This window comes from Prionailurus viverrinus, chromosome A2, assembly GCF_022837055.1.
Source record: "Prionailurus viverrinus isolate Anna chromosome A2, UM_Priviv_1.0, whole genome shotgun sequence".
Taxonomy (NCBI): Eukaryota; Metazoa; Chordata; class Mammalia; order Carnivora; family Felidae; genus Prionailurus; species Prionailurus viverrinus.
The window spans coordinates 10,955,700-10,981,228 of NC_062562.1; the positions used below are offsets into that span (position 1 = coordinate 10,955,700).

At 46.2% G+C, this 25,529-nt stretch overlaps 1 protein-coding gene across 3 annotated transcripts; it reads left to right on the forward strand.

Annotated features, from left to right (window-relative positions):
• The first annotated feature begins 733 nt into the window (after positions 1-733).
• On the forward strand, positions 734-21,078 carry LOC125160626 (cytochrome P450 4F3). Of its 3 annotated transcripts, none has more exons than XM_047849759.1 (13): positions 734-877; positions 1,239-1,431; positions 3,372-3,516; positions 6,331-6,384; positions 6,478-6,605; positions 8,466-8,587; positions 9,331-9,601; positions 10,731-10,797; positions 10,987-11,116; positions 18,366-18,499; positions 18,596-18,660; positions 18,846-18,928; positions 19,319-21,078. In XM_047849759.1, the coding sequence occupies exons 2-13, from the start codon at positions 1,240-1,242 to the stop codon at positions 19,494-19,496; spliced, it is 1,569 nt and encodes a 522-aa protein (XP_047705715.1). In that variant the 5' UTR covers positions 734-877; position 1,239; the 3' UTR covers positions 19,497-21,078. The 3 variants fall into 3 exon arrangements, with proteins under 3 accessions (XP_047705715.1, XP_047705714.1, XP_047705713.1); XM_047849758.1 differs by lacking the exon at positions 3,372-3,516 and adding an exon at positions 5,116-5,260; XM_047849757.1 differs by lacking the exons at positions 734-877; positions 1,239-1,431 and having other exon boundaries at positions 3,396-5,260.
• The last annotated feature ends 4,451 nt before the right edge of the window (positions 21,079-25,529 follow it).

The window sequence follows — 25,529 nt, forward strand, 5'->3', positions numbered from 1 at the left end:
CAACTTATCTTTTTGGGGGTCCCTGATCTTTCCTACCTTCCTGTGGGACCGTCTTCTGTCCCCCTCTCAGGCCCTCATCTGACATCCCATTTCCCAGATGGCAAGACTGAGCCTAGAGAGGGCCGGCACAGCCTAAGGTCATAGCCACGAGGGGGCAGAACTGTGTGCAGGGTCTCCCAGCTCTGTCTGGGCCCCCCTCCCTCTCCTGGCCTCCTGCAGCCTTACCCCCTCACCTCCAGGTGCCTTCTTCCCACTGGGCCCTTTACTCCCTGAGTCTGATGCAAGTAACCCCGAGCCAGAAGGGCTTTTTGTTCCTGCCCCCTGTGGTCTTGTGTCAGCCCAGGCCCTAGGCTGCTTGGAGGCAGGGCTTGAACTCCTGCCAGGCTGTCAGCCCAGAGGCCCGAGGCTTCCTGATTCTGCGCTGGGAAATGGTGCATGCCTCTGGCCTGCCTCGTACGTGGAGAGGAGCCCCAGAGATGTTTTGGGACTAGGCTTGCCTGGACCCTGCCCCCATGGCACCTGAACTCTCACGTTCAAACTTTTCCCTGCTGTGCCCTGCTGGCCTTGAAAGGGCAGGGGTGGCTGTTAGCTTGGCGCCCAAGAGTCATTTTGCCCATCCCTCACCGGATCCCCCACCCCCACATGGGAGGTGCTGAGTTCTGACGATGCAATCCAATACTCTCTTTATAACACGGAAGTCCCCCTCCCCCACCTACTAGTTGGGTCACTGCCAGGTGGGGAGGAGGTAAGCAGGCAGGCAGGGATTGGCTGGTTTAGCCTGGCCACTGCCAGTGTCCCCTAGGTCAGGCACCAGGGACAAAGACTTTCCAAGAGGAGGGGAGAGGAGGCTGTGTGGATAAGCTGCTGTGGTCTGAAGGTACCTGGCTGGGGGTCTTGATCCTGGGTAGCAAAGGATGCTGCCCAAGGGTGGGGTGGCTCCAGAGAGCCCCTGGGAGCAGAGTGGCTACTGGTGGGTAGTTAGCTATCTCTTTGTGTCTCTGTCTTTCTTTTTCTCCCTCTCACTCACTCTGCCTCTCCCTCTGGAATTGTCTAGGTCCTCCTCCCCTCTCTGAATCACTGCCCAGTGCTGAGCACTCACTATCCCTACCCCTGTCTGTCCATGCTCCTCCCATCCCGTTGTGGAAGAGGGGCTCTCCCTCTGTTCCTGAAGAGTCCAGAGAGCTCACCTTTGGGCCCATTTCCTCGGCCTCAGGAAAATCTGTCCCCTCTGCCTCCAGGATGCTGAGCCTGTCCTGGCTGGGACTCGGGCAGGTGGCAGCCTCCCCATGGCTGCTCCTGCTGCTGGTGGGGGTCTCCTGGCTCTCGGCCCGCATCCTGGCCTGGAGCTACAGCTTCTATGACACCTGCTGCCGCCTCCGGTGTTTCCCACAGCCTCCGAAGCGGAACTGGTTTTGGGGTCACCTGGGACTGGTGAGTGTGGGTGGCAGGATGGGCCTGGGGCTCGGGGTGGATGCACTTTCCCAGGGGTGGGGAACGGGGGACCTGGGGTGGGGCTGGGATCTGGGACAGCAGAGAAGGAGGAAGGCTAGGAAGCCGTTCTGTAATCACTCATTCATCCCAGGCCATTTCCACATCTTCATCTTCGCACCCCTAACCTGTTTGGGATCAATTTCCTGCCTCCCTTCCCCACATTAATGTCCCTCTGAAGGGCTCCCAGGGCGGGCTGCACAGAGCAGGGTCCCCTGGCATTCCCAGTGTCCATGGCTACCCCAGAGACCTTCTCAGGGGGTGCTGTCCAGGGTCTGCTCCCTACCTGGCCCATTCCCTTGTGTCTGCTCACTTACCTACAGGAATTACCTATGACCTCCCCACCTCGACTCACAGGGGTCTAGCTCTCCACCCACACCCCTCCCCAGGAAAGCTTCTTCTCAGTCTAAACTTCCCTGCTGAGATGTCCCAATGGGCCCATTGCCCAACCTGAATAAAGTTAACTGCTCACTTCCCCTTACAGAAGCTTTCTTTGACTCCCCACCTGCACGGACCTTTGACTTGGGTCTACTCATATGTAAAGAATTAATTGTCCAGTTACTTATTTTCCACCTCTTTATCTGGATAGTGGCTCTGGGGATCAGATACTACATTGTCCAGCCCAGGAGCTGGCATAGAGTAGGCACTCAGGTAAGTGTTTGATGACATAGGTGGTGAGCTTGCCATTACCTGCCATGTTCAAGGTCAAAGGGATGAGCGGCTAGCCCTTCCCATCCCCAGACAGGCTGAGGGAGGAGCACAGCTCTCCTTAACTGCCCAGCATGAGGACCACAGCTGGGGGAGGGACTTCCTGCTATTTTACTGCTCATTATGGCCAAGTTTGGAATGAGGGCATCCCAAGCTCATTGTGAAGTTTGCCTGAGATGCTGGGTCTGGGAATGTTCTTGACAAACCCTGGGGGCAGCAGGAATGTTATAAAGTTACTGTTTCCACTCCCTGTTCCAGGGCTTGGCCATGGAGGCTGTTCTTGGTCACTCTTCTCTCCTCCAGTCCCTCTTGCTGTGACCTCAGCTGAGTCACTCTCCCTCTCTGGGCCAATCTCCTCAAATGCCTCAGGGTTCTTAAGGAGCAGGAAACAGTCACAAAAGTGAAAATGACTTGTATTCACCTGTCTGGATCACCTGGAAGTATTTGTCAGGCCGGGATGGGGCTTCCCATGGGACTGGAGAGGATGCATCACTGGGAGACAAGACCCCCTCCTTCTCCTTTTGGGGGACGTGGCCTGGGTTTCTTCATTTGTAAAAGGCACGGCTGATGGGGGAGTCCATAGGTTCAGGGGATAGGTTCATAGATAGTCCATAGGTTCATAGGTAGAGGTAGATAGATAGACAGACAGACAGACAGATGGGATGAACCATGCCAGCTGGTGGGCAGAAGAGGACGTAGGTGGGAGCTGCCCTCCTGACTGATGGGCAGAGCTCACACCTGTGTCCTGGGGTCTGTCAGAGCTGGAAGGTCTGCACACCTTCACCATCTGGGGAGTGGGGGGGGGGGCTGTGTGGACTGGCCAGGATATGACAGGACATGGGAACGAGCCCCAGTACAAAACGTGAGGCCACCCTGCTGTTCCCGTGGGCACCTCCCTGAGATTGGAATGACTCCCAGGAGAAGAAAGATCTGACTTCTCAAGCCAAGGTCGGCCTCTCTGGGGGCAGAGAGCATGTCTTCTCCCTGTGTCCTGGGAGGGATCCTTGGGACATGGAGAGTCTTGCAGGATCCCTCTGCCCCCAAGGGAAGGAGCAGGAAGAAACAGAGATCCCCTCCATCTATGCAGAGTCTGGACACACTGACCACTGCAGAGGTTGCAGGGGAACTAGCTGTGGCTCCTTCTGTGGAGGTGATGGCCCCTGTCTTGCTTGTAGGTCCACCCCACAGAGCAGGGCTTGAGGGTCTTAATTCAGCTGGTGGCCGCCTACTCGAAGGCGTTTGTGATGTGGCTGGGCCCCACCATGCCCCTTATCATTTTGTGCCACCCTGACATGATCCGGATTATCACCAATGCCTCAGGTACTCATGCAGAGCTTGTGGTGATGGGCTGTGACACAACCCACGGCTGTCAGCCCCTCTTTCTCCAAGCTTCACGCAACACCGGCGGGTCACTGGCCTCACTTCCCCCTTCTCTCTCAGCCATCTTCCTCTTCCCTTCTTGTGTTTGTCAATCCCCATCTCACTGTCTCCTTCTTCCACTGTTGTCTAATCCCCCACCCCAACCCTGGTGTCCTGGGCACCACTGGGACCCCAAGAGACCTCAATCCAAGGCTCAGTCCTGGAGGAACCCTCAATCTTGAGGAGATGGGTTGACAGTGAGGTCCTTGACCTGGTGAGGTAAGGAATTGGCCAGAGGGACATGGCTGTGTCATCCCACAGACAAATCAAGGCCTCTGCTGGGGCAGGCTGGAAGACTTCCTAGAGGAGGAATTATTGGAAGTGGGTATGGAATGACAAGCAGAAATTTTTTTAAAGCAGAGGGCAGAGTGGTGCGATGGACATCAATAGCATCTGAGGCCCCCTGCCAGGCCTGGCCTCAGTCCCACCCATCCCCATCCCCAGACCAACAAGTGTTGGCAGAGTACCTGTGCTGCTTTTTCTGTGACACCCACCTCTGGTGGGTTGGTTCCTTCCACCCTATTCTACAATCTTGTCTGCTTCAAGTTCATTGCTCTTCTGCTTGAGGGCCCAGGAATCTCCTTGATGGGACTCTACCCCAGCCTAGCTCCCTTCACTTGCTTCTGTTTCTTCTACTTCCAGACAGGCCAGGCTGAGCAGGGGAATAAGCAGCATCCAACAGAAACCTTAGCTTTAATGCCCAAATTCTGGGTGACTCTGGGAAGACACCCAGCTCTCTCTGGCTGCCAAGGTGTTTTTCAGTTGTGAGTGGTGAAAACTCAACCCTATGTGGTCTAATCAAAAAAAGGAAATCTATTTACAGTGAAGTCCAGGGAGCATTGTCTTCAGGCATGGCTGGATCAAATAACATCATCAAGAATCTGTCTTCATTGTTTCAGTTCTGTTTTCCTCTGTGATGGCTTCACTTTCGTTCTGGTAAAGAAACTCAACCCCCATGGGAAAGCGAGCTTATTCCCAACAGTTCCAGGGGAAAAGTTGCAAAACTCCCTTTAATTTTCTTGGACTGCATCCCAGGGTCAGTTTCTCATTTAATCACTGTGGCTCTGATTACCCAGTCTTGGCAAGTGTAGGTTCTCAGAGCTATTGTTTTGGGGCTCAAAGCAGTTTGATGGCTAAGAACTCAGGTCCTGGAATTCTGATGGACTTGGGCTCAGATCTCAGGCAGGCCACTTACCATCTGGGAGACTGGGGGCAAATGACTTTATCATTCAGAGTCTCAGTTTTCTTATATGGAAAATGAGGAGAGAGGAGAATCCAGGTGAATGTGGTGTTTGGGATCCAAATGGGGGAAAGACCCTTTTTGTTCCTGTAACCAAAGAGCCCCAATTGTTGTACCAAGGGTCTGGGGAAGGATTCCAGGAGGAGACTGAGCTGCTGGAAAGGATGCACAGGGCTCAGGTCTGGGTCTTTGCTCTGCAGGGTCTTTCCATCTGGCCATCTAGAAAGACTGTGAATGGGGTCCTTTTTGTTTCTCTTCAGATTCAGAGCTCAGAGGAAGGTCTTCTGTACACACAAAACCTGGCAAGCACCTATGGGGATGTGTGCTGCTGGTGGGTGGGTCCCTGGCATGCAGTCATCCGAATCTTCCACCCCACCTGCATCAAGCCTGTGCTCTTTGCTCCAGGTAGACACCCCACGGCCATGGCTTGCTCACTGCTGAAGTCTCTGTGCTGCCGACAGCGTGGTGGGTGACCCAGATGCAGCTGTGGGGATGCCACTGCCTCTGTCTTGCCTGGACCCCCACATGCCAGATCTCTGGTCACGTCTGCTCACACCTAGGGTGTGATTGTGCGATGTCTGCTGTATGGCCAGGTCTGGTCACGTTTATGTTTCCACCTGTGTTCTGGTTACGGCCGATATACTTTATACCTGGTTATACCTGGCATATGGTACATGGTAACCATGAAGATGGCCTTAGTCATGTCTGGGGCTCACCTGTGGCCAAGGATATTCAAGGCATGTGGGGAGTCTGTCTGGTTTTTTTTTGTCTGGGATGCTATTTGAGATTGTCTGGTTCTCCTGTGGGTCGTGTCTGGACCATGTTTGGAGTTTGTCTGAGGTCTGGAACCTCAAGTCCTTCTGAGAAATGCTGAGGCCTTATGTGAGCCTTGTCCAGGGCAGGTCTTAGGATATGGCTGGGTCATACCTGGTCCATGCCTGGGACATTAGTGGGATCGTATTTAAGTCCTGCCTGGGACCATCTGTGAGACAGACTGAGGTCGTGTCAGATTGTCTCTGGGTCCATGTTAGAGGATGCTGCATCAGGTCAGTGTGTGTTATACATGTTGTTTCATGCCAGGGCATGTTAACATGTGTTGGGGCCATGTCAGGAGATGTCAGAGAGTTCTGGGACAGATGTGATGTCCTAGGTCCCTCTAAAGGCATTTTGTGGAGTGCTGATTTGTGCTCAGGTGCTTCGAACATGTTGGATTGGCACATGTGTTGTGCCACATTTTAGAGAGCATCTAAGTACATAGGGGTGTGTCCATAGGCTCTGCCTTTGCTCTGCTCTGTGCTGCAGCCTGGTATGGTGCCCCCTCACCTCCCCACTCTGTTTCCTCTGCTCTTGTCCCCATTCCTGCTAAGCTGGTCTTGGAGGGAGTATGAATTCCCCTGGCTGGGCCCTCCACTCCCCCAACCCAAGCCCCTCCCTTCCCCCTCCCCATGACCCCTGATGGTCCTCATTCGTGTCAGCTGCCGTTGCACCCAAGGACGCGGTCTTCTACAGCTTCTTGAAGCCCTGGCTGGGTGAGTAACCGTGGGTGAAGGGGACTGGGGACAACCTTGGGGACCCAGGGGGAGGCAGTGCCTTTGCCCACTTCTTACGGCTGCCTCTACTAGGGGATGGGCTCCTGCTGAGTGCTGGTGACAAATGGAGCAGCCATCGCCGCATGCTGACACCCGCCTTCCACTTCAACATCCTGAAGCACTATGTGAAGATTTTCAATGACAGTGTAAATGTCATGCATGTGAGTCTTTTGAACCCAGGGTCCCAGCTGAAGTCTTGGGGGTGATGGAGGCTCTGAGATATCTTGTCTGGAATTCTGGCTCTCCTAGACAGCTTTGGGGCCATTGCTCTTCCTCTCTGAGCCTCAATTTTCTCAGCTATATAATGGGAGTAATGGTCCCCACTTTGCAGGGTAGTCAAGATAATGTAATGTATTCATGTCCCTGGCACATAGCAGGTGCTCAGAAGGTGTTAATTTCAATGTTTCCCTTACAAAGAAGACTTCGAGCCTGAGACCCACTTGGTTATCCATGAAGGTTGCATAGTAGTTATGCTGAATTAACGAACCACTTCCAAACTCATTGGTCTAAAACAATAAGGGTTTATTATTGCTAACCTGTCTGTGAGTCAGTTGGTCTTCGGACATGGATGGGATCACATGTGCCTGTGATCAGCTCTGGGCCAGGTATGTACTTTGCAGATCTGGGCTCAGCCCTCTTACATGTTCGAGGAGTGGCTGGCTGCAGGCTGATCTAGGGTGGTCTCAGCTTGGACAACTGAACTTTCTTTAATGTGATTATCTCCCTCCAGAAGGCATCTCAGGCTTGTTCCCATGGCTGAGGCAGGGTTCCAGGAGACTGAGAGGAGGCTTCAATGCCTCTTGAGATCTAGGTTTAAGATGATCACCTTGTCATTTTTGCTATGGTCGACTGGCCAAAGCAAGTCAAAAGGCCATTATAGAATCAAAAGGTGGTGAGAGAGCATCCACCTTTTAATGGGAGTTGCTGAAAAATCACATTGAAAATGTGTGGATATAAAGAAGTGAAGAATTGGAGGTGGGGGTTTTGTGAAGGGCCTGGGATTATTTTCACACTTGCAAGCTAAGGAGTGAGATTGTTACGGTTTTGTGGATTGTGCCAGAAGACACGAGACTCCTGTGTCAGAGACAAAGAACAATTTATTACTCATAGCACAGCAAGCACACGTACTTCTTGGTTTGCATTCTTTCTCTAAGTCACCAAATCCTGTGAGGATAACATAGGTGGGCTTCAATGCTTATGCAGTATGTTGCATTACAGGAGAGGCATACCAGGTTCAGGGACTCTATGACTTCTGGTAATTAAAAGCAAGCCTGACATTTGTGTGGGGGAAATATTACCTTATTCCTTAAGCGTGTTTGCTGAAAATGCAACTCTGAGAAATGCCTAAGTAAAGAATATCAGAGACTTGCCTTTTTTGGGCATACCCAGCAAAAAGGTGGAGGGGTGCTCGGGGCCCATGAATCGCCTCTTTCAACATAGGGGAATTTTTCTTAATTTATGACAATTAAGATGATGAAAGCTAACATTTCTCAAGCACTTACTATACACCAGAATATATGTGCACATTCCATGACATATATTGTCTAATTTTATTTTCACAACCATATGAGGTAAAGATGATTATTATTACCTCATTACAGGTGGTGAAAATAGGTTCAGAGAAGTTAGGGAGCTTGCCTGCATTCACACAGCTAGCAAGTGAGCTAATGAGTGGAGCTGGGGTTCCAACCTGGTTTGTCTGACAACAGAACAAGTCATATTAACTGTTAGTGAAGCTTTGACAGGTGGAGTCCAGAGGGCAGCAGTGAGTTGACCAAGGGCACACAGGGGGGTGTAGGAGGCAGAGTCAGGATTTGAACTCAGGTCTTCTGACTCTCAGCCATGGGGTCTTAATAGTAAGAGTTTGTACTCCCACCCAATCTTGGTCCTCCCTGGGGATGGGTGCCTGGGGTGGAGGACGAGGAGCCTGGGTCTGGTGGATCCCCTCTTGGTGGTTGGTGTTGGAGAGGGGTTCAGAGGAGGCAGGTCCCAGCCCCAGCTCTACCTCCTTCTCTGCCCAGGCCAAGTGGAAACGCCTGGTCTCAGAGGGCAGCACCCGTCTGGACATGTTTGAGCACATCAGCCTCATGACCCTGGACAGTCTGCAGAAATGTGTCTTCAGTTTTGACAGCAATTGCCAGGAGTGAGTGCTTGCTCAGGACCTGGGAACATGAACTGTAGATCCAAGGGAGTAGATGGGGAAGGGAGGGATGACCAGGGCAATCAGAAGGGACTTTCCTGGAGGAGATGGATCAGAGTTGGACAAAGAAGGACAAGGAAGGGAAAGAGAAAGAGTGATCCTTTCAGGTAAGCAGAAATGTTTGACAAAGGCCAAGGGACTAGGATGAGTAAAGCATGTGCCACAGTAAGGAGCCACCTTGGGAATGAGATTGGAAGGGTTGGCAGGAGCTATATCTTAAGGACATTCAAAAGCCAGGCAAAAGGGTATGAACTTTATCTGAGGTTTGAGCAGGTGAGGGTCATGGGCAAAGCTGTTCTTGGACATCTGAGTCTGGAGAAGACCAACTGATGTGTAGACAATGAATGGTATGAAATTGGATGCAAGATTAGAGAGGGGATTGGGTCCATTGACCAAATGGGAGAAGATGAAGTCTGAGCTGTATGGAGAGAGAGGAGAGAAGCATAATGTGTCAGTCAGCTGGGTTCTGAGTTCATGGAGGCAGCTCACAGAAATGGGAATCAGGGAGAGAAGAAAGTCTGGAGAGTCATGTGTCCTGGATCATCCCCACCATGTATCTGTGGGGCCATCTGTTCCTGGATACTCAGTTTTCTGATGGGCCATATCTCCCAGCTGCTGGTAGCAGGCATTTTCTCAGCCTTCAGGTGAGCTAAGTTGTTACTTTCCTCCATGCCCTCATCCTGCAGGAAGCCTAGTGAATATATTGCTGCCATCTTAGAGCTCAGTGCCCTTGTGGCAAAACGGCACCAGCAGATCTTCCTGCACATGGACTTCCTGTATTACCTCACTCCAGATGGGCAACGCTTCCGCAGAGCCTGCCGCCTGGTGCACAACTTCACAGATGCTGTCATCCAGGAACGGCGCCGCACTCTCCCTGATGACGGTGTTGATGACTTCCTCAAGGCCAAGGCTAAGGCCAAGACTTTGGACTTCATTGATGTGCTCCTGCTGACCAAGGTGGGTTTCTCTGGCATCTGGATTCAAGAGGTAGAACGGACCTTGATTTCAGATTTCAAATTGAAGACTTAGACTTGATCCAGAGGGCACTGGGGAGTCATGGGTGGTGTTTGAGGAAAGGAGGGATGGATTAGGGATATGTTTTAGAGATGACTCTATGGAATGTAACCTGCAGGGGACTGCTAAGTCTGCAATTGTGAAGGGCCTGAGATTTTACTCTACTTAATAAGGTAGTCGTGAGTGTGTGTGTGTGTGTGCGTGTGTGTGTGCGCGTGTGTATTTATTTACTTGTATATTAGAATCCAGAGAAGCCCATTTGTTACTCACGGAAATAAGGGTGGCCATAGAATTGTAGCCATGGTTCCTCATTCTAAAATTCTTCTGAGAGCTACATGATGCTTTTATCTGTACATGCAACCAACCATGCTTCCATCATAGGAAAGGTACCTCTACATTATGAATCTTGGAACTTATATAGGACTGCTGATACATCTGCCCCTTCTTCTTCTTCTCCTCCTCCTCTGCCTATGTCTTGTCTTCCTCCCCTCCCCTTCCCCCTCCTCCTCCCTTCCCCCCTCCTCCTTTTCTTTCTCCTTCTTTCTCTTTCTTCTCCTTCTCCTTCTCCTTCTCCTTCTCCTTCTGTGTGTGTGAGAAAGAGAGAGAGAGAAGTAGAGAAACGTGTTTTGGAGTGTAAACCAATTGTCTTCACCGAGAAGGCAAAGTCTACAAGTTCTGTTGGCTTATCACCAGGGGAGATAAGGAATCTCTGGATTTACTATCCTAGAATGAGAGCAAATGGCTCCGGAGCAATGCTCATTTCCAACTTCCAAGGGAAGTTGTCATTCAGTCTCCTGTAATCCAGGTGGCCAATAACTTCTTTCCAGTAAGTCCTCACCATGTAGAAACATGAAGATATTCATGGATCACTGATCCCTCTCACCAGGGACAAAACAGGAGGCAAAGAGGCCACGGAGGAGAAGGCCTGTGGGGTGGGGCCTCTGGTAATAGTTTCTGGATGGATTATGGAGCTTCAGAGATTGTCTCAAGTTAGGCTTATGAGCTCTCAGAGTGGATATGATTTGCTGTGTGTGCGGGCGGGTGGGGTGGAGTGGTCTTATACTCTCTCCAGGACAAAGATGGAAAACAATTGTCAGATGAGGATATCCGAGCTGAAGCTGACACCTTCATGTTTGGGGGTAAGCATCCCAGTGTGGGGCTGCAGGGGGTTGGAGTCTGTCCAATCCCAGGGACTTGGCAGGTGGGCCCTGGACCACCCCATCCCACCCCATCTTCCCCATCCTCCCTGAGGGCCCTAACGAAGGGCGCTGTCCGCCCTCTGGTGCTGAACAAGCCCAGAGACCCAAGCCTGTCTGGCTGCCTCTCAGGCCATGACACCACGGCCAGTGGTCTCTCCTGGGTCCTGTACAACCTTGCGAAGCACCCAGAGTATCAGGAGCGCTGTCGGCAGGAGGTGCAAGAGCTCCTGAAGGACCGTGAGCCTAAAGAGATTGAATGGTGAGTGCAGGTCCTCATGTCCTGTTCTTGAACCCCTCTCATTGGCTCTGCTCCCCTGCTGGGGAAGGGGAAAGAACTTTTTGTTGATTGTGTCATTATTGCTTAGAGAAACTAGGAGCAGAATCCAGAGGCAGGGGTCTGGTACCTAGCCTGGAGAGCAGGGGAAAGTAACAGAAAGATCTGGACTGCTAAGAGAATTATTGACAATTATGAAGGCAGATGATACCACTTAGCACATATTCTGTAAGTGAACTTCCACTCCACTCCCTTACTTTCCTCTCCTAAATCACACTCTCTCTGCCCCCCAAATATCTTCACTCCCTGAGTTTTTGCTTGTCTCTTGCCTCCTAACTCCTTCAATACTGTTCAGCCTAGGATTCATGGGGGACACCTAGGGATTGAAATCATTCAATTCTTGTCCAGGAACACCTTCATTCATCCTGTCCCCATTCAGAGAACACTGCTGCACTGCCTTTCTGTCCCCAGTTGTGTGCCATCTCCAATTCTACCAGCCCATTCTGTGTCCTGGAGGTCCAGCCTGGTGGGGGAATAGACTCAGATCAGGACACCCTGGGTCCACCCCTGGGCAGGGCTAGGATGGAAAGTAAGAGAGGCAAGGATAAGAGTAGAGAGAGTGCCTCAGCTGAGACCCTGAGTGATGATCAGTAGGTGTTTGGGTACAGTTGGGGTGCAGTTAATTCAAGAGGACAGGGTGGACAAAAGGGAAGAGGAGGGGAGGAATGGAAGAGGGAGAGGGAGAAGAGAGAGGGAAGGAGGGAGACAGGGAGGGGGGGGGAGGGAGAGAGAGAGAGAGAGAGAGAGAGAGAGAGAGAGAAACTTAAGTAGGCTCCATGCTTACTGGAGAGCCCGACATAGGACTCCATCACTTGAACCTTGAGATCATGACCTGAGATGAAATCAGACACTCAACAAACTGAACCACCCAGGCACCCCCCATGAAGATCTTTCTAGGGCTAGTGTGGGAAACATACTGGAGAAGACAAGCTGTTGCATGGGGACCAGGAAAATGATTCTGAGGCCTGGGACAGGCCAGGGTCTGGGGGATGTTGAAGAGGCATTGGACTGGACAGGCATTTTTTACGTAATATTTTCCACTCCAAGCCTTCACTCAGCACAGCAGTCCTGTGAGGTAGGGAAATATTTTTAAGCTTTTTCAACAAGACTTCAAACAAAATTATACACTTGGTAAAAAAAAAAAAACTATATAAAACAGAGTTTAGAGTAGAAATGAACTTTTTAAAAAAATCCTTGCCCTAGGAGGAACACTTGTCAGTGATTTTCTGTGTATCCTTCCAGAAGACATCTATCTTTATACCCACATTTATATGAAAACTATTTCCTCTCCCCTTCCAAGTGGGAATTAAGGTCTACACATTAACAACATATCCTTGAGATCTCTTTCTTTTCCCAGAATATGAGTTTTTGAAAAATAGTTTTGAATTACAAAAGCAATGATGAGAACAAGTTCTTCTTGTTCTGAGACGTTACAAAGGAGACTATGGTTATCATTAACATCCTCCCCTGCCAACTTAATCCCTTTCTGTCTCCTGAGGGGTTTTTAAACTTTTAGACTCATTGATTTGCTATGTCTCTTTCCATAATTATCTATCTATCTATCTATCTATCTATTATCTATCAATAACTATCTATCATCTATCTATCTATGTATCATCCATCTATCATCTATATCATCTATCATCTATCTATCATCCATTATCTATCGATCTATCTATCATCTATCTAGCTATAATCTATTATCTATCATTATCTATCATCTATTATCCATCATCTATCTATCACCTATATCACCTATCTATCATCTATCATCTATATAATCTTTTTGTCCATTAACACATTTTGCATTTCCATATACATACTGTTTGTAACTTGTTCCATTCACTCAAAAGTGTGTCTTATAGCTCCTTCTGTCTGTGTGCTGCAAAGCTTTCAGTGATTTACTTGGTTCACCCCTTTGTTAAGGACACTTATGTTAGTATTCTCAATTAGAGTAGACATTGCTGAATTGCTTTCCAGAGTCTCTGTTCTGATTTTCCTTTCATCCTACAGTGTGTGATAGGACTTGTGAACCATATTCCCCGCATTCATCCATCCATTCATTCAGTGATAGAGATGGAAAGTGCAAGCAGAGGAGGGGCAGAGAAAGAATCCCAAGCAGAGCCCAATGCAGAGCCAATGCCCATTGCCCATGCAGAGCCCAATGTGGGACTTTGACCCATGAATTGTGAGATCATGCCCTGAGCTGAGACCAAGAGTTGGAGGCTTAACTGACTGAGCCACTTAAGTGTCCCCCATATTCCTCCTTTAAAAATTAAAAACAATTTTTTATTTGTGGGAGAGAGAGCATGCAAGCAGGAAAGAGGAGTAAGGAAGAGGGTGAGAGAGAGAATCTCAAGCAGGCTCCATGCTCAGCACAGAGCCCAATGCTTGATCCCACAAGCCTAGGATCATGACCTGAGCTGAAATCAAGAGTTGGACGCTCAACCAACTGAACCACCCAGGTGCCCCCTACTTCCTCCTGTTTTGATTGCTGTGTGATATTCTAACATATGGCTGTACTTAACATCTCTTAACTTTTTGTACTTAACTTTCTCTTAACATCTCCCATTGATGGATATTTGGATTGTTTCTACTTTTTTTTACTAAAACAAACAATAAGTCAGTATCTGTGAACACTTGGCCACGCTTACACATGTGAAGGTCTCTCCACTGCAAATTTCCAGAAGGACACTTGCTGAGTCAAAGACAGTTTCAGTTTTTGTCATTTTAATAGCTATTTCAGATCTGTTCCTATCAGCTGAATTTGATGTTACCACCTTTCCCATACCTATAGAATTATTGTATTGAATTTTAAATCTTTGCCAATTTTTCATATTTCCTCTTTTAATGAATATTTCTTTAAATAAGGGGTTGAACATCTTTTTCACATTTTGGGGGCTACTCCCAACATTTTAAATACTGAGGTATCATTTATATACATCATATTAGTTTCAGGTGTACAAAAAGTGAGTTGATATTTGTATATATTACAAAATGATCACCACAATTAGTTTGCTGACATTTTTCACCATACATAATTATAGAATTTGTTTCTTGTGATGAGAACTTTTAAGATCTACTCTCTTAGCGACTTCCAAATATGCAATACAGCAGTATTAACCACAGTATTATTAATTATAGTCAACTATAGCCAATACAGTATTATTAACTAAAATATAGTAACTATGTAATGCTGTACATTACATCCCTATGACTTAATTATTTTATAACTGAAAGTTATCTTTCACCCATATGCTTACTTACACCCCCACCCCCACCCCTCGCAACAACCAACCTATTCTCTGTATCTAGGAGCTTGTTTTTGTTGTTGTTTGTTCGTTTCTTCAGATTCTACACATAAGTTAGATCATACAGTGCTTGTCTTTCTCTTTCTGACTTATTTCACTTAGCACAATGCCCTTAAGATCCCTCCATGTTGTCTCAAATGGCAAGATGTCTTTTTATGGCTGAGTAATATTCCACTGCATGTATATATTACATTTTCTTTATCCATTCACCTATTGATGGACACAGCTGTTTTTCATAACCTTGGCTATTCTAAATAATGTTACAATGAACATAAGTTTACATATATTTTTTTGAGTTAGTGTTTTCATCTTCTTTGGGTGACTACCCAGAAGTGAGATTGCTGGATAGCATGATAGTTGTAGTTTTTAATTTTTTGGAGGAAACTTCATACTATTTTCCACAGTGGCTGCATGAATTTAAAACCCCACCAACAGTGCCCAGGGTTGCTTTTTCTCCACATCCTCATCAGCATTTGTTATTTCTTGTCTTTTTGGTAATAGCCATGCTAACAGCTGTGAGGTGTGAAGTGATTTTTCCTTGTGGTTTTGACTTGGATTTCCCTGATAATTAATGATTTTGAGCATCTTTTCATGTACTTATTCATCATTTGTGTGTCTTCTTTAAAAAAAAAAGTCTATTCAGGGGTGCCTGGGTCGCTCAGTCAGTTGAACGTCTGACTCTTGATTTCAGCTCAGGTTATGATCCCAGGGTCATGGGACTGAGACCCGCACTGAGCTCTGTACTGAGTGTGGAGCCTGCTTGAGATTCTCTCTCTCTCTCTCTCTCTCTCTCTCTCTCTCTCCCCCCCTCCCCCTTTGCCACTCTTCCACACTGTCCCCTGCCTCCCCTCTAAAAAAATAAATAAAAATAAAATGTTTATTCTGATCCTTCTTCTGCATACATTGATAAGCCATTTGTATTTCTTGTTATGTGATTAGTACTCATCTTTATTTTTCTCTTTGAGTTTTTCTCTTTTCGTCATATTTACTTACAATAACTCATTTAAAGATTGCCTTTTGACTTTTGAGGGGCACTTCTAGTTAATTGTTATGGAGACAGATTTGTCCAAATTTTCTTTTACAGTCATACTGTCTAGCCTTATGCTAGGGTTTTGTGGGCTTTTCTTACCAGATGTTAGGGCTTCACTTACTTGTCTCTTCTGTTCCATGGGTCTATTTTCCTATTTTTGCAGCAATTCCACACTGTTTTTTGTTTGTTTGTGTGTTTGTTTATCACTGCATCTTTGTAATAAGTCTTTTTTTCTTTAAAAAATTTTTTTAATGTTTATTTATTTTTGAGACAGAGAGAGACAGAGCATGAATGGGGGAGGGTCAGAGAGAGGGAGACACAGAATCTGAAACAGGCTCCAGGCTCCAAGCCATCAGCACAGAGCCCAACGCGGGGCTCGAACTCACGGACCGCGAGATTGTGACCTGAGCCGAGGTCGGCCGCTTAACCGACTGAGCCACCCAGACGCCCCTGTAATAAGTCTTAATACCTGGTAGAGTGAGTTCCTTTTCTCTAATATTTCACTAAATATTTTTTCTTTAATGGTTATTTATTTTTGAGAGAGATAGAGAGAGAGCAGGGAAGGGACAGAGAGGGAGACACAGAATCTGAAGCAGGATCCAGGCTCTAAACTGTCAGCACAGATCCTGATGTGGGGCTTGAACTCATAAACCATGAGATCATGACCTGAGCTGAAATTGGCCGTTTAACTGACCAAGCCACCCAGGTGCCTCTTTAATATTTCATTTTTAAAATGACCTAGCACTTCATGATCTTCTATTCTTTTGGAAACGTTTTGGATTAAGTTTATCTAGTTCTTAAAACTACCAGGTAGATTTTCATTTGAATTGAACATATTCTATAGGTTGACTTGAATATATGATTGACTTGTGGAAAACAGATTACTTCATAATATGAATGCATACCATTCTAGAATGTGGAAGAAATACCCCATTTTTGGATACTGAAATGCTCTTTAGTCTTTTAATAAAGTCCAAAATTTTTCTTAGAGATCTTATACATTTTTGGTTAAATTAACCCTAAGATATATATTTTTAATGTTTATTTTTGAGAGAGAGAGCGAGCAAGTGCATGCTCTAGTGGGGGAGGGGGAGGCAGAATATCTGAAGTGAGCTCTGTGCTGACAGCAGAGAGCCTGATGTGGGACTTGAACTCACGAGGACTGAGATCATGACCTCAGCCAAAGATGGACACTTAAATGACTGAGCCACCCAGGCACCACAACCCTAAGATACTTTCATTGCTATGGTGAATCATATCTTCTATTGGGATTGAGAGAAGTTTATACATTCATTTGGAATATAGAGATTTCATATCTAAGTTTAATCCAGGTATTTATTTCTTCTTCTTCTTCTTCTTCTTCTTCTTCTTCTTCTTCTTTTATTTTTTCTAATTAGTTGTTATTTCAACATAGAAAAACAATTTTTTTTCATATGCATATACATTTTGTGCCAGTGAACATAGTAAATACTAAGTATGGAGTCTTGTATCCAAAAACATGTTTTCAATAAAAGCTTTTGGAACAACTGGGGAGCTATCCGGAAAAAAGTTAACTCAACCTGCTTCTCATGTATTGTAACATGACAACATCAGGATGGAATCAAATATTTTAAAATTTTTAATGTTTATTTATTTTTGAGAGAGAGAAAGAAAGAGAGAGCATGAGTGGGGGAGAAGCAGAGAGAAGAGGGAGACACAGAATCTGAAGCAGGCTCCAGGCTCTGAGTTGTCAGCCCAGAGCCTGGTGTGGGGCTCAAACTCACAAACCATGAGATCATGACCTGAGCCGAAGTTGGATGCTTAACCTACTGAGCCACGCAGGTGCCCCAGAATGGAATCAAATTTAAAATAAAAAATAAAAGTGCCTTAAACGCTTTAGAGAAAACTGTGGGGAATTATTTTATAGCTCCATAATAAGGAAGCCCTTATTTTTGATAAAAGTCCCAGGAAATATACAAGAAGAGATTGCTGTACTGTTGCCTGAAAAAGATAAAGAGCAGTGTGTATAGTATATAGTATGCTACTGTATAATTTTTTTAATGCAAAAAAGTAGCTCTGGAAGAATACATTAAAAAAAAAAAAGAACCTAGGCAAACTGTGAGGATGGGAAATGAGTGAGTTGAGTTGTAAGAATGGTGTTTTATAATTTTCCAGTTTTGAGCCAGTTAACAATCTCATTAAAATTTACATCACCACACAAATTGAAGGGGATTAAAGAAAAGGAATTCACCCCCACGCCCCCTTACTGGATCTTCAATGTTTATAAAAGGTTTCTGGTGTATTCTCTTGTGTTTTCTAAGCATAGAATCACTATCTGCCAACAATGACACACTTACCCCCACATTTCAGATTGCCTTACTCTCTTTTTTTCTTGTCTAATTGCATTAGCTAGGATCTCTAGTACCATGAGAAATAAAACATTGGATCTGTTTCTTTTGTTTCCTACTTATTGCCTTTTGATTTTGCTCTCTTGCAGTAAACAATATTTAATTTTTATGCAAAATCGTAAACCTTTTTATGGTTGGATTTTGGGTGTTGTGCTTTGCACAGAAAACCTTCTAAAAATACCCAGCTAAATTTCCTCTCCTATTTCTGTGATACTGCCCTTCTTTTCCAAATACCTCTTTATCGAGGTGTGATGGACACATTAAAAAGCTGTACATCTTTAAGGCGCACAACTTAATGGGTTTGGAGATATTTGATCCATCCGGAATTTATTTCGTTATAGGGAGAGATGATCTCATGGGAGAACTGGGGTGGGGGTGGGGGGTAAGGGTCTCTGTTTTTGCTCCCTGGATAACTGTTGCGGGGCGGGTGGGGGAGGGGTCCTTAGGGACGACCTGGCCCAGTTGCCTTTCCTGACCATGTGCATCAAGGAGAGTCTGCGGTTGCACCCCCCGGTCACAGTCGTCTCCCGCTGCTGTACCCAGGACGTCGTGCTCCCAGATGGCCGGGTCATCCCCAAAGGTGCCCACAACACCAGGGGGAGGAGCCTCGTGGGCAGGAAGAGGGGCCCATCAGGCAGGGTGAAACCCTTCCTGACTGGCCCCTCCCCTCCCACAGGTGTTATCTGCCTCGTTAGTATTTTCGGGATCCACCACAATCCATCCGTGTGGCCAGACCCTGAGGTGCTGCCTCCCCCTCCCTCCCCTCCGCCCACCCTCATGCTTGGCCACTTCCCTAGCGGGGCCTAAGGGAGGGCTCAGGGTTCTGACCTGGCAAATCGCTCCCTCCATGAAACGCACACCTGTGTCTCCAAAGCCTGCTGTCCTGGGAAACCCCATCCAACAGTCCCGCGTCTCTCCGCCCCCAGGTATACAATCCTTTCCGCTTTGACCCAGAAAACATCAAGGAAAGGTCTTCCCTGGCTTTTATTCCCTTCTCCGCGGGACCCAGGTGAGCGCAGCGGGCATCTGAGGTGTGGATGAGGTGGTGAGGGCAGGGGCCTGGGCCTGAGATCCCAGACGTGGCTGTGCGGGCGGGAAAGGGGGTGTTGAGGATGGTTCTCCTTCTCTCCCCTCCTTCAGAGGTTGGGGGTAAAGGCCTGGGCAGTGGGGGGTGGCTGGGTCCAAGGAGGGCTCCGCGGTGTGCTCAGAGCCCCTTCCCTCTGTCTGGGAGCTCAGGGCTGGGATCTGAGCCAAGCTCAGGGACCCCCGTATGGGGGTCCCGGGCACGGTTAGCCCCCTCCGGTATCCCTGCGGGTGGGGCTGGCGGTCCCGGGGAGGTTCGGGGCGCGACGGGACCTGCTGGGGTCCTTGGCGAGTGAGTGCCCACTGCCGCCCGCAGGAACTGCATCGGGCAGACGTTCGCCCTGACCGAGATAAAGGTGGTCCTGGCGCTCACGCTGCTGCGCTTTCGGGTCCTGCCCGACAAGGAGGAGCCGCGCAGGAAGCCGGAGCTCATCCTGCGCGCCGAGGGCGGGCTTTGGCTGCGGGTGGAGCCGCTGAGCGCGGGCCCCCAGTGACTCGCCAGCTCCCCTTGGCTTGGGATCCACCCCGACCCTACACACGCCCCCTGGCGGGTTCCCAGGACTAGAACTGTGTGGTCTCCTCTGCCGGAGCGCCACTGACAGCCAGCAGGGGGTGCTCGGGACCTGCGGGAACGCAGGGAGGGGTGGAGGGGTGGGAGTAGGGGTGGGGGTGGGGTGGAGGGTGTGTGAGCTCAAGACCTTGACAGCCTTTCCAGCTGACCACAGGCACGCGCCCATGCTGATTGCGGGTTCTCCCAAAATCAAATCTATGGTCACTCCAGATCTCCAGTGAACAGAGAATAAAACAAAGAAAAGCATACTAAAACTGTAAATTTTCCCAATAGTCTCTAAATTCAACAACTGGTAAAGGGTCTCCAGACTGCCTGCCAGCCCTCCCTCCATATACCCCTGCTCCTTACACACACATCATATCTCACATCAGAGTGCTACATTTGTTCCAAAGGAGGGACCTACATTGACACATCATTATTATTTTGGTGTTGTGTATTTGGTGGATTTTGACAAATGGATAATTGAAACAGGGTGCTGTCGAAAAACACCACCAAACACCGAATAGAAGCGGGGCAAGATTTTATTCATGGCCAGGCCAAACCTGATCTCCTGATCTTAAGGAGAAAAGTGCAGAGAATGGCCCCGAACAAAGGTAGCAGTGAGCTTATATGGATTTTAGCAAGTCAGAATACATCATTATTTGGTTAACCAGTTACAATTTACAACATTTCATGGTAGCCAATTATATTGTGACATACAGACCTTAGTTTTGGTGGGAACCTATCAATTTAAAGTTCTTTGTCCTAAGAGGGTTTAAAATGACCAATCATAGTTAGACACCTAAGATACCATGAGGCAGTGAGTTGGAGACTTTTTACATGTTGGTCTTTGCCTAGGCCAGATGTTGGTAGAAGGGATAGGGGAGGGTTTTGTAACCTAAGTTATCCATTTAGCAAGCAGGCAAAGTTACCGAAGCGAGATAGGGCGGTTAGTAATTTCCAATAATCCTAATAGGGAACTACATAAGCTTTTATCTCAATTATTCATGAAAGGTGAGTTTAAGCCAAACTTATACACAATAAGCTTTCTGATATCTTATAAGTTGACCTATTACAATAATGACATGTATCCATTATTATAGTATCATACAGAGTAGTTTACTGCCTTAAAACACCCCTGTGCTCTGCCTCTTCATCTCTTCCTCCCCTCAGCCCCTGGCAACTACTGATATTTTGACTTTTTCCATAGTTTTGCCTTTTCCAGGATGTATGGCAGTTGGAATCATATTGTATGTAGACTTTTCATGCTGGCTTCTTGTACTTAGTAATAGACATTTAAACTTCCTTCATGTCTTTTCTTGACTAGATGGCTCGCTTGTTTTTAGTGCGGAATAATATTCCATTGTAGGATGTATTATCTATTCATTCACCCACTCTGATTTATTTTTAATCAGGTTCATGTGTTATTAAACCAAAATAAATATTTAAATGTAATATAATATCAAATACAAAGATATGGAAAAGAGAAAGGAAACCAAATAAAAACGAAACCCTCAGGGCACCAAGAAAACTAGTAAATCTGGATTATTTCCTAATGAAGCAAACTTTTGGGTTTTTTTATTTTTAAAGTTTATTTATTTATTTTGAGAGAAAGAGTGCACTCACACAAGTGGGGGAGGGGCAGAGAGAGAGAGGGAGAGAGAGAAAATCCCAAGCAGGCTCTGCACTGTCAGCACAGAGCCTGATGCAGGGCTCAAACTCATGAACCATGAGATCACGACCTAAGCTGAAGTTGGCCGCTTAACCAACTGACCTACCCAGGTACCCCTGAAGCAAAATTTTAAGTGAAACTAACAGAGTGTAGTAACAGGATGTTTGCCATTTCCAGTGTGCTTTGGGACAGAGAACAGAGACATTGATTGATTCAATAAAAGTCTGGTAAATGGATGGCAACTCAGTGATCATCCCCACTTGGAAGTTATGAGTCATCTCAGACTCACTGTGTCTAAACCAAATTCTTCATTTTCACTCCAGACCTCTCCTTTGCTGATCCAAAAAGTGGCTTCATTGACTTGGTCTGCAGACAAGTGCCTTTTTAAAGCTGTTTTTTTGGTCATTTAATCTTACCGCAATGCAGTTGAACACATAAAGAGATTACTTTGGAATTCATTGAGTGTTTTTTGGGCCAAATACATGATTAATTTCTATAAATATTCCCCATGTGCTTGAAGAAAATGAGTCTTTTCCTCCCTGGGTGTACATTTCTCTCTCTATTTTATAGCTCAAACTTTTTTTTTTTTTTAAATTTTTTTTTTCAACGTTTATTTATTTTGGGGACAGAGAGACAGAGCATGAACAGGGGAGGAGCAGAGAGAGAGGGAGACACAGAATCGGAAACAGGCTCCAGGCTCTGAGCCATCAGCCCAGAGCCTGACGCGGGGCTCGAACTCACAGACCGCGAGATCGTGACCTGGCTGAAGTCGGACGCTTAACCGACTGTGCCACCCAGGCGCCCCTCAAACTTTTTTTAAAAACAAGTTTTTATTCATTCATTCATTCATTCATTCATTCATTTAGAGCTTGAGCATGAGTGGGGGAGGGGCAGAGAGAAAGTCTTGAGCAGAGACTTGAGAGAGAGTCTTGAGCAGACTCCACCCTCAGGGCAGAGCCTCATTTGGGGCTCGAATTCAGGAACAGTGAGATCATGACCTGAGCCGAGACCAAGAGTCAGACACTTAACCAAATGAGCCACACAGGTGCTCCATAGTTCAAAGATGCAGTATTTAGATAATAGATTCCTTAGTCTGAGTCTTGTCTGCTTTAGTTGTCAATTTTTAAGATAAAAAAAGCTCCAAATATTGGAATTGATGCTACTGTGGGTTACCATTTACTGCTTTACGTATGATGAGTTTATGTCTACTGACAATCTTTTTGACCCCTTAAAAATAGACAGCATCTTTGTGACATAAGATACTTTTCCCTTTAATTGTATCAGATATTGATAATAGGATTGCCACCCCAGGTTTAATATTTGTTGGCTATATCTTTTGTCTATTTTCTAAAATATGAGGTGATATTCATATAAAATTAACAATTTTGAAATGAACGGTTCTGTGGCACTCAGCAAGTTCACCATGTTGAACAACTATTGCTTGTATCTAGTTCCAGAACATTTTCGTCACCTTAAAAGAAAACCCTGTTCCTAGTGAGTAGTCACTTTCCATTCTCTTTTTTCTAAACCTTTCCGTATTCTTATGTTTTATTTTTTTTTCTGAAATTTATTGACAAATTGGTTTCCATACAACACCCAGTGCTCATCCCAAAAGGTGCCCTCCTCAATAGCCATCACCCACCCTCTCCTCCCTCCCACCCCCCATCAACCCTCAGTTTGTTCTCAGTTTTTAACAGTCTCTTATGCTTTGGCTCTCTCCCATTCTAATCTCTCTTTTTTTTTTTTTTTCCTTCCCCTCCCCCATGGGTTCCTGTTCAGTTTCTCAGGATCCACATAAGAGTGAAACCATATGGTATCTGTCTTTCTCTGTATGGCTTATTTCACTTAGCATCACACTCTCCAGTTCCATCCACGTTGCTACGAAAGGCCATATTTCATTTTTTCTCATTGCCACGTAATATTCCATTGTGTATATAAACCACAATTTCTTTATCCATTCATCAGTTGATGGACATTTAGGCTCTTTCCATAATTTGGCTATTGTTGAGAGTGCTGCTATGAACATTGGGGTACAAGTGGCCCTATGCATCAGTGCTCCTGTGTCCCTTGGATAAATTCCTAGCAGTGCTATTGCTGGGTCATAGGGTAGCTCTATTTTTAATTTTCTGAGGAAGCTCCACACTGCTTTCCAGAGCGGCTGCACCAATTTGCATTCCCACCAACAGTGCAAGAGGGTTCCCGTTTCTCCACATCCTCTCCAGCATCTATAGTCTCCTGATTTGTTCATTTTGGCCACTCTGACTGGCGTGAGGTGATACCTGAGTGTGGTTTTGATTTGTATTTCCCTGATAAGGAGCGACGCTGAACATCTTTTCATGTGCCTGTTGGCCATCCGGATGTCTCCTTGAGAGAAGTGTCTATTCATGATTTCTGCCCATTTCTTCACTGGGTTATTTGTTTTTTGGGTGTGGAGTTTGGTGAGCTCTTTATAGATTTTGGATACTAGCCCTTTGTCCGATATGTCATTTGCGAATATCTTTTCCCATTCCGTTGGTTGCCTTTTGGTTTTGTTGGTTGTTTCCTTTGCTGTGCAGAAGCTTTTTATCTTCATAAGGTCCCAGTAATTCACTTTTGCTTTTAATTCCCTTGCCTTTGGGGATGTGTCGAGTAAGAGATTGCTACGGCTGAGGTCAGAGAGGTCTTTTCCTGCTTTCTCCTCTAAGGTTTTGATGGTTTCCTGTCTCACATTTAGGTCCTTTATCCATTTTGAGTTTATTTTTGTGAATGGTGTGAGAAAGTGGTCTAGTTTCAACCTTCTGCATGTTGCTGTCCAGTTCTCCCAGCACCATTTGTTAAAGAGACTGTCTTTTTTCCATTGGATGTTCTTTCCTGCTTTGTCAAAGATGAGTTGGCCATACGTTTGTGGGTCTAGTTCTGGGGTTTCTATTCTATTCCATTGGTCTATGTGTCTGTTTTGGTGCCAATACCATGCTGTCTTGATGATGACAGCTTTGTAGTAGAGGCTAAAGTCTGGGATTGTGATGCCTCCTGCTTTGGTCTTCTTCTTCAAAATTCCTTTGGCTATTCGGGGCCTTGTGTGGTTCCATATGAATTTTAGGATTGCTTGTTCTAGTTTCGAGAAGAATGCTGGTGCAATTTTGATTGGGATTGCGTTGAATGTGTAGATAGCTTTGGGTAGTATTGACATTTTGACAATATTTATTTTTCCAATCCATGAGCAGGGAATGTCTTTCCATTTCTTTAAATCTTCTTCAATTTCCTTCATAAGCTTTCTATAGTTTTCAGCATACAGATCCTTTACATCTTTGGTTAGATTTATTCCTAGGTATTTTATGCTTCTTGGTGCAATTGTGAATGGGATCAGTTTCTTTATTTGTCTTTCTGTTGCTTCATTGTTAGTGTATAAGAATGCAACTGATTTCTGTACATTGATTTTGTATCCTGCAACTTTGCTGAATTCCTGTATCAGTTCTAGCAGACTTTTGGTGGAGTCTATCGGATTTTCCATGTATAATATCATGTCATCTGCAAAAAGCGAAAGCTTGACTTCATCTTTGCCAATTTGGATGCCTTTGATTTCCTTTTGTTGTCTGATTGCTGATGCTAGAACTTCCAGCACTATGTTAAACAGCAGCGGTGAGAGTGGGCATCCTTGTCGTGTTCCTGATCTCAGGGAAAAAGCTTTCAGTTTTTCCCCGTTGAGGATGATGTTAGCTGTGGGCTTTTCATAAATGGCTTTTATGATCTTTAAGTATGTTCCTTCTATCCCGACTTTCTCAAGGGTTTTTATTAAGAAAGGGTGCTGGATTTTGTCGAAGGCCTTTTCTGCATCGATTGACAGGATCATATGGTTCTTCTCTCTTTTTTTGTTAATGTGATGTATCACGTTGATTGATTTGCGAATGTTGAACCAGCCCTGCATCCCAGGAATGAATCCCACTTGATCATGGTGAATAATTCTTCTTATATGCCGTTGAATTCGATTTGCTAGTATCTTATTGAGAATTTTTGCATCCATATTCATCAGGGATATTGGCCTGTAGTTCTCTTTTTTTACTGGGTCTCTGTCTGGTTTAGGAATCAAAGTAATACTGGCTTCATAGAATGAGTCTGGAAGTTTTCCTTCCCTTTCTATTTCTTGGAATAGCTTGAGAAGGATAGGTATTATCTCTGCTTTAAACGTCTGGTAGAACTCCCCTGGGAAGCCATCTGGTCCTGGACTCTTATTTGTTGGGAGATTTTTGATAACCAATTCAATTTCTTCGCTGGTTATGGGTCTGTTCAAGCTTTCTATTTCCTCCTGATTGAGTTTTGGAAGAGTGT

What these genes read in the sequence shown, in the direction of transcription:
- LOC125160626 (XM_047849757.1), top strand. Translation starts at nt 4,873, where the DNA reads ATGAGGAGAGAGGAGAATCCAGGTGAATGTGGTGTTTGGGATCCAAAT. An exon ending in CTTCTTGAAGCCCTGGCTGG is followed by an intron (nt 6,385 to 6,477) that starts GTGAGTAACCGT and finishes TGCCTCTACTAG; the next exon opens with GGGATGGGCTCCTGCTGAGT. An exon ending in GAGCCTAAAGAGATTGAATG is followed by an intron (nt 11,117 to 18,365) that starts GTGAGTGCAGGT and finishes AGGGGTCCTTAG; the next exon opens with GGACGACCTGGCCCAGTTGC.